General features: G+C 39.9%; 2 protein-coding genes across 2 annotated transcripts in view; both read left to right on the top strand.

Moving 5' to 3' along the window:
• PELI1 (pellino E3 ubiquitin protein ligase 1) overlaps window positions 1-13,930 on the top strand; it is a 134,407-nt gene that overhangs the window by 52,189 nt on the left and 68,288 nt on the right. The window lies entirely within an intron of this gene.
• Window positions 4,635-13,930, top strand: part of LOC116668825 — a 28,618-nt gene continuing 19,322 nt past the window's right edge. Inside the window, exon 1 of the mRNA XM_032496907.1 lies at window positions 4,635-4,746. Within this exon, the coding sequence (XP_032352798.1) occupies window positions 4,660-4,746 (87 nt within the window). The 5' untranslated portion in view covers window positions 4,635-4,659. The remainder of the gene's footprint in view (window positions 4,747-13,930) is intronic.

The raw sequence follows: 13,930 nt of genomic DNA, 5'->3' as shown, positions 1-13,930 counted from the left end.
AAACTATAACATTTATACTTATTTAAAAGTAATGATTTGACTCAAATACCTACATAAGCATAAGCATCTGTAGTGATGTAAGTGTTAGAGAGGATAAGAGAATGGTAAGGATGATATGGTTCTCAGATTCAGGTACATAAACCAGGAAACCAAGCACACCAGGAGAAGTTTGCAAATACAAATCCCTAGGAGGCTTTGCTTCTTGTGATAAACGGCAAGGTTCTATGCCTCCTTGTAGCAAGCTAGACTCTAAAAATTCTATTTTTTTCCATATCTTTATATAAAAAAAAAAGATTCTCTCTAGTTAATATTATGGTTACCTTAACTGCACCCACATGTTTTAAATTACATACCACAAACTTTTGTCAATCTGTATCATACACTACCGAAACCAGCTTTTGGACCAAATGCATTTTACAGAACCATCACTTTCATGTCCCAGGTTTCAGTGACCATTAATAAAAGTGATGACTACCAGCGCTGTTTTTGACAGGTAGCCACCTCAATGCCAAACATGCTTGTTGACATCACTAAAACATTATCATTTATCATATTCTAGTACCTTCAACTTTTCATACCACAGGTGTTCCAAACCATAGGAAATCAAATATTTCCCTAATAGCATACCTTAAAACGTCAAGCCCTACAAACTGAAAGTACACAATTAACCCTTTTTCAAGTGCATCTGCAGGGATTGCACCTGCTTCTACTTACTAGCATTGTTAGAGTTTCTGCTTCACTCTTTCAGTACTTAGTCAGCCCTTATATCTCAGGATTTTTTGTCTAAAAAACGCATGTCACATTTGGCAAAGGTGAAATTTCATGGTTTCACCACTTGGCTTTTGAGCAATTCAGATTTCGCTTCTTAGAAGGTAAACATAGGGGTTGTCAGAATGTCACACAGCATAAGGAATGGGTGGAGCCATGAGGGACCAAATGAGTAGAAAATAGAACTGGGAAGGTCCACGCCCCACATCTCTGCTGATTTCCATGTGGAAATCCAAGACCAACCAATCTCTTTGAAATCTGTGCTCCTAGAGACCATTACTTTGCAAGTGTTGGAAGCTCAAATGCCTTTTAGGTCAAGGCACGTAACATCAATGAGTGAAGTAAGGCTGACAGAAAATAGAGATGAGTGGAAACTGTAAAACCCATCTGAAAACATGTAAATTTTTGGAAAATGTTTAAAAGACTGAAGAAGCCCATTGAGAGCAATCTGTGGAGTTACAGATTTGGAGTTTCTGCTATAGGGGACAGCTTGAGCTTGGGGCAGGGGGAAGAGGGTTACTGGCTGGAATAAACTGACAAACTTTGCGTTCCAGTAAAAGTCATGAGTCCATGTGAAGCAAGTTTTTCAAGTTTTAGGTTGTAAAATGAGATCTATTTAATGAACGAACTTTAACCTTTCTTCAACTTTTTTCCATCCCCCTCCCTAAATACCTCACTTTTCTGTTGGCTTGATCAAGGCTGCTTTGCCCAACGTTGCTGCATACTGAGTTCTTTCCGACCACTGACATTATAGTCCAGACCATGGAGGGCAAGTTTATAACTTGTCCAAATTTTGTGTGAAACGATAACAGGAGTTCTGAGATCCTTTGTCAGTTTTGAAGGTGCTGTGTTTCGAAGATGACCTTCCTGTGGGTGGTATTCCCACTCTTAATGGAAACAGAATAACTAAAATGGGCTTACATTATGCCACTCTCAACTAGTACTGTCTAAATCTTGTGCAATTTGGGGCAAATAAATAACCTCTCTAATTTCCTCATCTTTTACTGTGAAGGAAGATGATAGCTAGCTTATAGAGTTGTTATTAGCATCACATGTGTTGATGCATACAAGAGGTCATCTAGTAAGTACTCAATAAATAATATCTGTTTTGTTATTATACTTCCCACATCATTTACTAATTATCCTGAATATTGATGATACAATGACAATGACATTGAGAAATTTGGTCAGAGTGCTTAGCTAGAAGCATGCAACTTAAAAGGAAGTGGATTACAAAGAGGGGGAAATGACATTGAGCATTTAGTGGATGTTTGCAGTGTGTCAGATAAGTGCTGTGATAAGTGCTCTCCTTACATGTGTTGTCTCTTACTTTTCACATCTCCATGAGTTATGAGCTCTTAGTAACTGCACTTTGAAAATGACTTACATGATGGTTTGTACTATACAAACCTGGGTAAACTAGACCTAAGTTCCCCAGAATCCTCTTCCCTGTATGTTTCTGAGTTTGATTTGGCCAAAAGTGGAATTTGCATGAGATTTGGAAGGCAGAATAAAGCAGCAGCCATTACTCTCCGAAGGTCCTCATGGTTAGATGCAGCAATGGGCATACATGGCGGTGCCAGTAGGTTCCAGCAGTTTGCTCTCCTCTAGTCCACATCCTGCTCTTTGTGAGGACCTCTGGCCCTCCCAGTCAGGCTCAACATCACCAGATGCTTGGATGCCAACCTTTTCAGGCAACAGCTCCCCACAGAGTTCTCCACCAGCTTGTCTACTCACAGGCATGTTCAGGCAGTCGGATATGTCTGCCTTCTCAGATGGACTGATGGGTGACCCCTCTGATCTTCCAACTCCCCCTTCAGACCTTTACTTCCCCAGTGCCTCCCACACTAGGAGTTCTGCTTCCCTAATTGAACCTTGACTGATGCAAAGTAGTGGCGACAAGGCGAGATGAAGTAGCTTACCCAGGGTCACTTAGTGCACAGTGGAGCTGGAATGGGAAGCCTTGATCTGCTTCCAGAGCCCGTGTTCTTCATAACCACAGTGCAGCATTGCCTTGAAGAGGGGGACAAGGAAGAAGGAGGTAGTGAAGTAAGCCAAGACGCGAGGCTTGAGGGTTATATCTAAGGAGGGAGGGAACGTTGAGAACTAGGTGGGGAGAAGAGAAAAGTGAGGAGGAATCAAAGATAAAGGGGGATGGGATAGCAGCATTCCCAGCTCTACTTGCTCTGCCAGTACTTCCTTTTTAGCACAAAGGGGGAATTTTAAGCACAGCTAATACATGCCAGAGGACTGCTGAGCTCAATTGTTTTTTAAATTTAATTATTTTTTAATTTGTATGTATATTTTATTGAAGTATATAGTCAGTTTACAATGTTGTGTCAATTTTTGGTGCACAACATAATGCTTCAGTCATACATGAATATACGTATATTCATTTTCATATTCTTTTTCACCATAAGTTACTGCAAGATATTGAATATAGTTCCCTGTGCTATACAGTATGAATTTGTTGTGTATCTGGTGCTCAATTGTTGAGGAAGCAAATGCCCTTTCAGTTTTACCCTTCTGTTAGAAATTGAATCCAAAGTTTTAGAAAAGGGTTTTTTTTTTTTTTTTTGGTTTGGTTTTTTTTTAACAGAGGACCTGATAATTTCTTAAATTCTTCACTCTTTTTTTTTAGCCTTTGTTAATCAATTTTTACAACCTTTCTTAAGTCGCTGGTAAATATCAACTTCTAAGCCAACAGCTGTTATTACAGACTTTGTCCATGAGTTGAGACATCAGATATTTTTATGCAACAGAACAATGACTAATAATTTAATTTGGGAGCATCATGTTCAGCTAGGGTAATTATCAATTTAACTATGTGATACTCAGCATGAGGGATGCAGCAAACTTTGCACATAATTCCAGAATAGAGGTGTGAAATACCATTTTCCCATGTGACTACTTGGTTTCCCCTAGATATTTACTATGTATAATATTATACCTGCCAAGGAGGCATAGAAATTAGTTAAAAATCTTACTGGGTTTTCTTTTCCACTTTGAGGCAGCTAAGACTCTAAGGCACAGAAAGCCCTCTTCAAATGTCCTGATGTGCAAACAGGTGAGAGGACATTGTGCTTGACTCTAAGGACAAATCGTGTCATCCCTGCCATCATCCCGGGTGACTGCCCATGCACTGCTCCTGACTTGCATTTTAAGCGTTGGTTAGTATGCCTGTGGCAAGACTATGCCAGGAAAACAGGTTTTACGATAATCTTGCCCCACACTGTTCTTTCTCTTCTTTCACCTTGTCCTTCCTCCAAGCTCCATGATGCCGCAGTCAAGGGGCCAGGCTGCAAATGGATGAGGGGACACCTCACTTGCTGTAACAACCGATTGCTCTCTTCCTATCCCCAGATGAGGCTGAGAGAGGCAGGAGCAACTCATTGTATTGTTTAAAATGTATTGTTTTGCTTTTCTTATGAGTCCTATAAATCTATTGTAATCTAGCCATAGTAGGAGAATGCTAATATCTCACTTTGTTGTAAATTCAAATCTATTTCAGACATCTAATAAAAATTACCATAAAAATGTGGGAAAAAATACAGTTGTTTTAAAAGACTACCTTGCTTCTGGATTCATCTCACTAGATTTTGGTGAGTTCTGCCTCTTAAGAGGTTATCTCGGAATAGAGAAGATGGCGGAGTAGAACAACACTGGAATTTGACACAACATTGTAAAATGACTATAAATCAATAAAAAATGTTAAAAAAAAATAAAGATTATCTCAGAAAGGTATCAGAAGGCAAATTTTTGATTTATTATTATTTATGTATATATTTATAATGATAATCAGTATGGTTGTGAATTATCTTATAATTATATATCATTGTATCATAACAGATAATTGCTCACAATTTACTATCACTGTGAAAAGAAGGGGAAATGTTAGTCCCTTGGAGTTTCTGGGACGGGGCCTGGAAAACCGCCTTCAGCCCCTCAAGCCCCACCCCTCAGCAGCTGTCACCACAGGTAACTGGGCAGCGGAGCCCTAACCTTCAGCCTTTGTTCTGTACTTCTTTGTATATCCCAGCTTGCACTACTTTTCCCTGCCAGTTCTGAGCCCTCCCACATTCTGGCCTCCTGGGTTTTCCTTCTGTCTGTAGTCTCAGGCATGACTGCTTACTACCTCCCTGGTGCTGACCTCTGCCTCTCCCTTGTTCACAATCTGGATACCTGGTGAGACCATGGGCTCCCACTCCTCAGCACAGACCCTCCCAAGCTGCCACTTCCTAGTTTACCCAGCACCAAAGAGGAACTGAACACAAAGGCAGAAAGCTGAGAGACATGGTGTTCCCTAAGTAAGCCTCAATTCCGGGGACAGCCATTAACAACTTATTCTCCAGTCCCTGCTTTGTCACTCTGGGTGACAGTATGGCCATCATGTTATCAATGTTATGCTTGCACTAAGAGTTCCTCCATGTGGCTGTGGGCTCTTTACCTGAACTCTGAAACGCATGGCAGGGCAGCTGGAGAATGTGGACGGGAAACCTGAACAGGGATGTAAAACAGAGAAACGAACATTCAGAGATCAAGTATTTGCCTTGCCTGGGTTTATACACAGGTAAGGCACTCCTGTACCTTGGAGGCAGCACCCAATAAAGACCCAGTTTACTACCTTGTTAATGGCTTCACTTGGGACCTTTTTTACTCGATTCAACTTGTACTCTGCTTCCATACTTGGTCTTGATCAACTGAAATTCTGAGTTTTTGACTCATCTCCTCAATAGTTTGAGTTGTACCCCTTGGGTTAGGGTTAGATACTAATCTTCTCTTACAGGCTTTGATTTACCTTCTTGGGAACACTTCAAACATGCTCTGTGGGACATATGTGCTACTTAGACCAGCCCCAGCCACAATCCCTACTGCCACTCCTATATGGGACTCCAGCCCCCAGCACAACCCGGTTTGTTCCAATCCCCAAGAAAGGGATTTGAACAATTGTAGAGTAAGTATAGTGAGGAAGAGAGGAAAGGGTTACTAACATTTTTGAGTACTTATATAAGCTTAGTGTTCTTCTGGACATTTTGTTCATAGTATCACCTTTAATTTTCAGGATTCATTAGAATGTAAATTCCTGAAGTCAGAGATTTTTGCTGTTGTTATCTCCAGTGCCCAGAACAGTGCCAGACATACAGAAAATGCTCAGAAAATATTGGTTGAGCATCTCTATCACCAAGATCTTGGTTTCTAAATGCCATTCCCCAATAAAAGGAACCAGGGCTCTTTGGAGAGATGGCTGATTCTAGGATGGGGCGGAGAAAATTTAAGATGAGCCCAAAGCATGTTATAGTCCTAGAAAGGCGTGCTCCAAAAAACGAAGTATATGGACATATCAAAGGGACACAGGAACCATTATGAAAGGGCTCCCCATAGCCAAAGCTAGAACAATTTGAATAGCAAAATAAATAACATAGCATTAGATTATTACCTAAAATATAAAATATACATAAGACCATATGAATGAATGAAGCTTTCCCCAGTAACTGTAAGATTGTTTACTATGTCTACGAGTCTTTCTGTTTAGTAGATGAGTTCATAGTGTCTTTTTTTCTTTTTTTTTTAAAGATTCCACATATGAGTGATATCGTATGTTATTTTTCTTCCTCTTTCTGGCTTACTTCATTTAGAATGACGATCTCTAGGTCCATCCATATTGATGCAAATGGCATTATTTTATTCTTTTTATGGCTGAGTAGTATTCCATTGTATAAATATACCACAACTTCTTTATCCAGTTATCTGTTGATGGTGTCCTAAGGTTTCAATTGTAACATATTAATTAAGGGACTACTATGTGTAGGCATATATGTTCATTACTATAGTCCCATAAGTATTATTATCATTCATTTTTACAAATGAGGAGACTGAGAGTCAGTGAAGTTAAATGACCATATTTGACCATATAACCATAAATGACCACTTGACCATATAACTGGTAAGCAGGAAAGCCAAAATTTAAACTTATTCTGATTCTTATGCCTTTATTTTCCCCACTGGGCCATGCTACCTCACAGAAAAAACTGAAAGTCATGTAGATACAGTTTTCCATGCACAAAGCACTCTGAAAACAGGTAAAGCTAAAATTATGCCACCAATTTTGTTTCAGATTCTAGATGTGTGCTGTGCTCTGTCTCTTGCCTGATGATTTACTTTCTGTACTTGCCTGACAGAGAAGGTAACAGATGCAGAGTGTGAAAGCAGAAGGAAAACAAAATGTGTCCTGATGCCAAAGTCAAAATTAACTCTACCAAGAGAGAAAAGTTGAAGAAGGCAATTTTCTTTGTGATAGAGCTCAGTTTAGATCCCCCATGCTTCTATGACATTTTACAAATCATAGAAGATACTAGGACTCTACCTTAGGTTTGTGTTTTTTTTTTTTTTCAATTGTTTCTTTAATGGAAAGGGTTGCAAAATTTTAATGAATAGATTGTCTAATGTTTCTTATTTGCTTACATGCCTTTCTTTCACTACTATGTTCTATGATCCATGGAGACCTCTATGTCTTATTCATCTGTTTATCCCCAGTGCCTGACAAAAGTAGGGACCCAAAAAATAATGATTGGGTGAAGGAACAAATGAAGGAAGGAACAGGGAAATTGGTATCTAATGAACAGTGATACAAAGGTGATTGGGTCTCCAAGGATGAGGCCTTTTCTCTCCCAACTAGAGAATTCTTTCCAGTCATCTATCAGTTCTCTTGATAGGACAGGAACCTCTTTCCTCAAGTCTACAGGGTGCTTAAAAGGCTGATTCAAATTCAGCTAACACCCACTGAGAACCTGCTATGTGTCAGTACAGTGTCTTACGTAAAACATCTAATAACCCTGTAGCTATTTTTATCCCCATTTTTCAGATGAGAATGCTTAGGCTCAAAGAAGTTAAATGTTTTGCCCGGGGTCACACAGCTAATAAGGGGGAGGGTTGGAAACGGAACCTGGTGTCAGTGAAAGATCAACACACTTGCCACTCCCTCACTGCAGCTTCCCCCAGTGCACCAACCCGATGTCCACCCTCCACCATATTCCGGTAGAATTTATGGCACACTTCTTTCACAGCTTAACATTCCTGAAATGGGGATGCATTTTGTAAATGATAGTCTCTTAAATTACTTGAGATGTGGTGATAGTTTCTTAAAAAATATTAAATTCACCATCCCAATCCTGTGTCATGACTTCTGACCCAGAGCTAGAGTTGGGGATCTCTCTTCTATTTCTAGTGTCAAAAAGAAACTGAAAGAACCTAACTGCAATAATTTAAAGAACAGGTGGAAGGCATCTCTGATCAACAATGTTTTCTGCATTGTTTTTATTTCATCACTTAACTATCAGCAATTCTTAGCTTAATTTATAGCAGTTTAATTGGCATAGTTCCTTTTAGTCCCAACTGAGATCATCTCAGAGGCAATGAGGATTTTGACCGGGCATGAACTGGAGGGCAGTTAGGGAGTGGAAGCTCTTTGAAGGGTCAGTGAAGTATTTGGGGAAAGATAAGAAAGTGTCTCAGGGGAATGGGGGCTGGGTTAAGGAGTGGAGTTTAAAATAGAATAAACATTTTAAGACGGTAAATAAATACAGTCCAAACAAAGACTAACATACATTAAAAAGAATATTTGTAAGAGGCTATGGCAGGATGATGAGCAGAAGGAAGCTCTTATTTCACACTTATGAGTAAGTTAACCCAATGCTCAGGGTGAAGTGAAATAGTCCTTCATTTATATTTTGATGCCAAAACCATTTTAAAATCACTAATTACTGCACTACTCTAAAATAACGATCACCTTTTGTGTCTATTATCAACCAAAAAATTTCTCAAAATTAAATATCTCATTCTTGATCAACAAGCATCTAGGAGGCCAGAAATTTCCTGCATTTGACCCAGGGTCATTGGATCCACTTTTCCTGTCTCATCTAGGAAGACTAATCAGCTCAACAAAAATTTTTTCCCAACCCAGAAGTCACAGGTCAGTTTCTACATCAAGACCAGTGCATCCAGTTCTGTGCCCAGTGGGCAAAGCACTGAAATCTTAGCCTCTGTCTCACTCACCTGAAGGGTCTGTATCCCAGTTTACTGTGCAAACCAACACGGTGCCTACCATATCTACAGCACCATCTAACAGCACTTCAACCTACAGTTCCTGACAAGGGGATGGCAGGGGATGTGGAGGTCAAGGGAGACCCCAACCTTTTCCTTAAGCGTAGGTGGTCATGTTTTGTATCTCATGACATAATCTCATGGTGTTTGCTAATTGGACCAGAGGAAGGCATCTGACTCAAGGAAAGCCGATTTGAAGACTATTTAGCAGCCTATGAATTCATCTGGTTCAAGAGCACTTTCTGATGGTGTCGAAATGAGTTCTAGCTCTTTGAAAGACGAATGGAACAGGGATGCAATAATGCAGAAAAAGACAACTGGCAATCATAAGTAGGAGGAGACCGACACAGAAAGAGCAGATGCAAAGGGAGAATCTAAGTTACTTTAGTAGTGGAACAGGAGTGATCGACAGCAAGGATCCTGAACACCCCTCCAGTTCTATTTTCTGAGACCGCTGGCCATGAATACTGTTTTTCCTGAGATGTCTTACTTATTCAGATTCATCCTGAGTTTTCCTGAGCCCCAGTGCATTGGTCAGAACTGGCTAAGTTTTGTAACAAGGATGAACATCTCAGTAGTTTAACACAACAGAAGATTATCTCACATTTTGCAGGATCTGCTCCAGGTCGAGGAGACTGTCTAGGGCATATGTCCTTCAGCATTCCAGACTTCTAGCTGAAAACTGATCATTGGCTTTTAAATACTTCTCCCTATGTGTGATCTATTACTGCTACTTGCAGCCATTGGCCAGAGTTTATTACAGGGTCTACTCAAGGAAGATGAGAAATGGGATTTTTCCAAGGACTGAGGAGAAAACTGGAAATATGGGTGAATCAGGTTATTAAATATGGGATACTTGCTACCATACCTTTAACCTTTCCTTCATGCCTTATGTTAATCATTTTAGCCCTTCCTGTGCTTCACTGAAACCCATCAGGTAGTGTTACATTCATGTCATTTACTCACCTTTGATTCACTCTCAAACACACCTTAGCCACACCTCTTGCCACTAGCAAATTTGATGCTTCACGAGAAATAGCAAATCTTATAGCAAGCAGGGACTTTCACTGTTGAGTAGATGCTTTCAGTAACCCTTTTATCCCTTCTAAAATAAGAACAGTAGCAGAGAATGATAGATTTTTGCCATGTGGTAAGGAGGAGGGAGAAGATAATAAGAGCTAATGAGATCATCTCAGTAGAACCAAACTACTGTAATTTATTTCTTTGCAAATTACTATAAAAAGAGTAAGTTCAATCTAAAAAGGAAAAAAAAAGAGCTAAAATTTACTGAGTCTCCATTATGCACCATACTTCACACAGACATTATCTCATTTATTTACCACCAAACAATATCAATGGGCTAGATATTACTATTTCTAAGCTGATCAAACCGAGACATGAAGAGGTTGTATGATTTTCCCAAAGTCACACAGCTATGATGACAGAATTCAATCTGGTCTTCTAAATCCAGATCTCCAAATCCATGCTTTCACAATTTCATGAAGCAGAAGCAGCCGCAAACCTAAAATACATTCTGGGAGAGACATTCCAGATTTTCTGGGGCTCTTCCTAGAAGAAATAAGATTCAGGAAGGATTGAATTGATTTTGGGAAAGCCCCCAAGGCTTTTGAAGATGGTGATCTCATGCATTCACTTATTCAGAAAGATTTAATGAGTGAGGATGCAAAGGAAGTGAAGGTGAAAAGGTTGAAAAATCCTTGTTCTCGAGCTGTTCACTAAATTTAAGCAGAGCCCCACGAGGAAACAGGCAATTATGATATAGTAGGATAAGAGTTATGATAGGATTAAGCAAGTGGTGTTGAGGGTCCTAACCCAATGTTACCATTCAGTTCCCTGTGAAACAGACTTTGAGATGGAGATTTATGTGCGGAAGGCTTACTTTCATGATCAACACCTGTAGAAAGGAGTGAAAACTGGACAGAAGAATAAGCTCGGCTGTGATGCAGTTGCAGCAAAGTCCCCAGCCTTTCCACGAGAGAAATATGGGGCTAGGATGGCCTGCAGAGTTATCCCAATTGGAGCAGTGGGACCAGGCACTTATACCTCTGTATGCTTCTGTGATTAGTCATTGCATATGAGCTGCCCCTAGGAAGGAAGGCATGACCTTAAGTAAGTGGCTCTCTTCAACCAAAGGTAGTCTTCAAAATGAAATCTGGCAGAGATGTAAAGTGCTACCAGCACTCTCAGGAGTTAGGAGAGTGAGTGTTTTCGTCCTGAGGAGGGTAGGGGAATCCAAGCAGCTCACCATCACATCCATCACACCCACCTCCAGGGAAGGTTTCCTGGAGAAGGTGACCCTGGAGCTGAGTCCTAAGGACAAGCAGGAGTTACCCAGGAGAAGGGCATGTACAGAGACGTGGCAGCCTGGGGAGTGTGCATTCAGGGCAGTTTATCAGGCCTGTGGGAACGAATAACACACTAGGGAAAGAAGTAAGGGCTGAGGTTTAGCTGCAGAGGCCAGACCCTGCAGAACATGACCTGCCGTGCTATGGAGTTTGGACTTCTTCCTGAAGGCAATGAGAAGGCATTCAGAATTTTTATTCAGAGAGTGATATAATCAGATTTGCTTTGTAGAAAGATCATTCTGGCAACAGGTAGAGAATATATTAGATGAGGATGAAACTGAAGGAGGGAAGCAGGCTGATTAGGACGCTGTGACAGTGATCCCAGAGAGAAGAGTGATACTTTAACTGCCAAGCAGCGGTAGCAGCGAGAATGGCTAGAAGAGGACAGACTATTCCCAGGGATATTCAGTGGGCAAAACTGAGAAAACTTTAAGACATCAATTAAATGTTATGGGTAGGGAAAATTAAAAAGTCAAGAATGACTCAGAGGTTGGTTCCATCTATTTGCTGATATAAATCTGGAGGGAAATAGGCTCAGTTCAGTTCTGAATATATTGTCCATGGTGCATTCATGTGGAGATCTCCAGCTACAGATATGTGCCCTCCTCTGGAGCTCAGGAGAGAAATTTAGGTTGGAGATAGAGTCGGAATCCACATGTGGATGGTAGTAGAAGCCATGGAAATAGACAAGATCACCCAAGGAGAATATTCTAAAATGTACATCGATACAAAAGAAAAACAGTATTTAAGATGGAGGGGAGTCCACAAAGAAGTGCTAGAAACTGTAGGAGGAAAATCGGGAGACAGGGATGTCTTGCAAGAGAAAAGAGAGGAGAGTATTAAGAAGTTCCAAGAGCGGTGAATGCTGCTAAAAAATCAAGCCAGACAATTTTCCAGAGGAGTGAGTAAGTAGGGGTTCACTGGTGACCTTGGCAAGGCACATTTCAATGACATGGAGACATGGAGGGTCAGAACGAAGAGAATAAAGGAAACAGGGCTGAACCTTGAAGATACTATGCTAAGTGAAATGTCAGTCACCAAAGGACACGTACTGTATGATTGCCCTTTAATGAGGTACACAGAGCTGTCAGAGACAGAAAGTAGAATGGTGGCTGCCAGGGGCTCATGGAGGGGTAGGGGGCAGGAGGAATAGAGTTATTGTTGAATGAATATAGAGTTTTAGTTTGGGAAGATGAAAAAGTTCTGGAGACAGATAGTGGTGATGGCTGCATGATAATGTGAATGTACATAATGCCACAGAGCTGTACACTTGAAAAATGTAAAATGGCTAATTTTATGTTATACATATTTTACTAAAAAAAAAAAAAAGAATAAAGAAAGAATAAAGGAATGAATGAAGGATGAGAAAATGGAGGGACTGAATGTAGCCCTCTCTCAGGAAACTTGACTGGGAAAAGAAGGAGAGGGGTAGGGTAAGAGCTAAAGGAAATTGTAGGTCCCGGAGGGCATGTTTAGGAGAGAGCTAGTAAAAAGGATTTTTGGAGATATCAAAGGTATAGCAAGAAGAAGCAGTACTGTGAGCTGTGCGAGACGGAATGATGGTAAATAGGGACCTTGCAACCTGCTGCTGAATCTCATGCTGGTGAACGAACACGAGGGAAGTAGAATGACATAACCGGAGAATGAATTTTGACCCTAAAGGATGGCAAGAGGTCTTGTTCAGCCCAAATGATGAACTTACATTGAGAAAATTTAGTAAATCACTAATGCTCTCTTTAAGTTTAAAAATCAACATCTAGTTCATTGTGACTTTTAAGCGGCAAATAGTGGTCACACAAGTCCCTGCCAGATAAATTGGTCAATCACATGAAGTAGTGTGTCATATATGATGAATAGACACAATGATAATACCGTGATATATAAGGTTTTATTTGTCAATTACATGTGGAATGATGTTTTATTTAAGAAAGGGCAAAAACATTTATGAATTTTGAGGCTCACCAAAATTTCAAGGATGAGTAGTGTCTAAATTTCAAGAAAGAGTATAGTCTAAAAATTGCATTCTTAAATATTTCCCTATTTAATTAAATTTGAATTCACTATATGTTATTTTTATAGTATGTTATTTAAAATACCTACAAGAAAAATATATTCAAGTCATGGGTTCCCTTGAGTCATAGGGGAAAAAATAGTTAAGTAAAAGAGCAAATTATTTTCTCCAGAGTGAAAAAAGAGGGGCTCTGTTTAGAAGCACCACATTTAATTCACATATTTTTAGTCTGGCTAAATGGCCTCTACAAATTATTATCACACACAGAGATATAGCTCAAACATTGCACTGTATTTGTTTCTGTCTAGACATAAAAGTTTATGAATTACAAAGACAGGAATCTTTGCTATATCTATTCATGAACTTACACATATACTCACAAGTGCTTGTGGGAGATTTGGCTGTTGGCCATGATTATGTGAATTCGTATCATTTCTTAGTTATATAAAGACACAGCACCAGGAAATCAAGTACAAAATGAAGTGTTCTTTCTGTTCTAGTCTCCTGACTTGAATTGAGTCTTGGGCTTTCTGTGGTAGCTTTTAGATCCAATCTATATGAATATGTAGATGGTTTAAGAGCCTCCCTGTTTGGTACATGTGTATGATCTTGTCACTAAAAAATACCTTCAGGGTCATACTATGAGTCAGTAATAAAGACACTGATTTCTAACTTTCTATCTCTA

This window comes from Camelus ferus, chromosome 15, assembly GCF_009834535.1.
Source record: "Camelus ferus isolate YT-003-E chromosome 15, BCGSAC_Cfer_1.0, whole genome shotgun sequence".
NCBI classification, from domain to species: domain Eukaryota; kingdom Metazoa; phylum Chordata; class Mammalia; order Artiodactyla; family Camelidae; genus Camelus; species Camelus ferus.
This window is presented reverse-complemented; position numbering and strand designations above follow the sequence as displayed.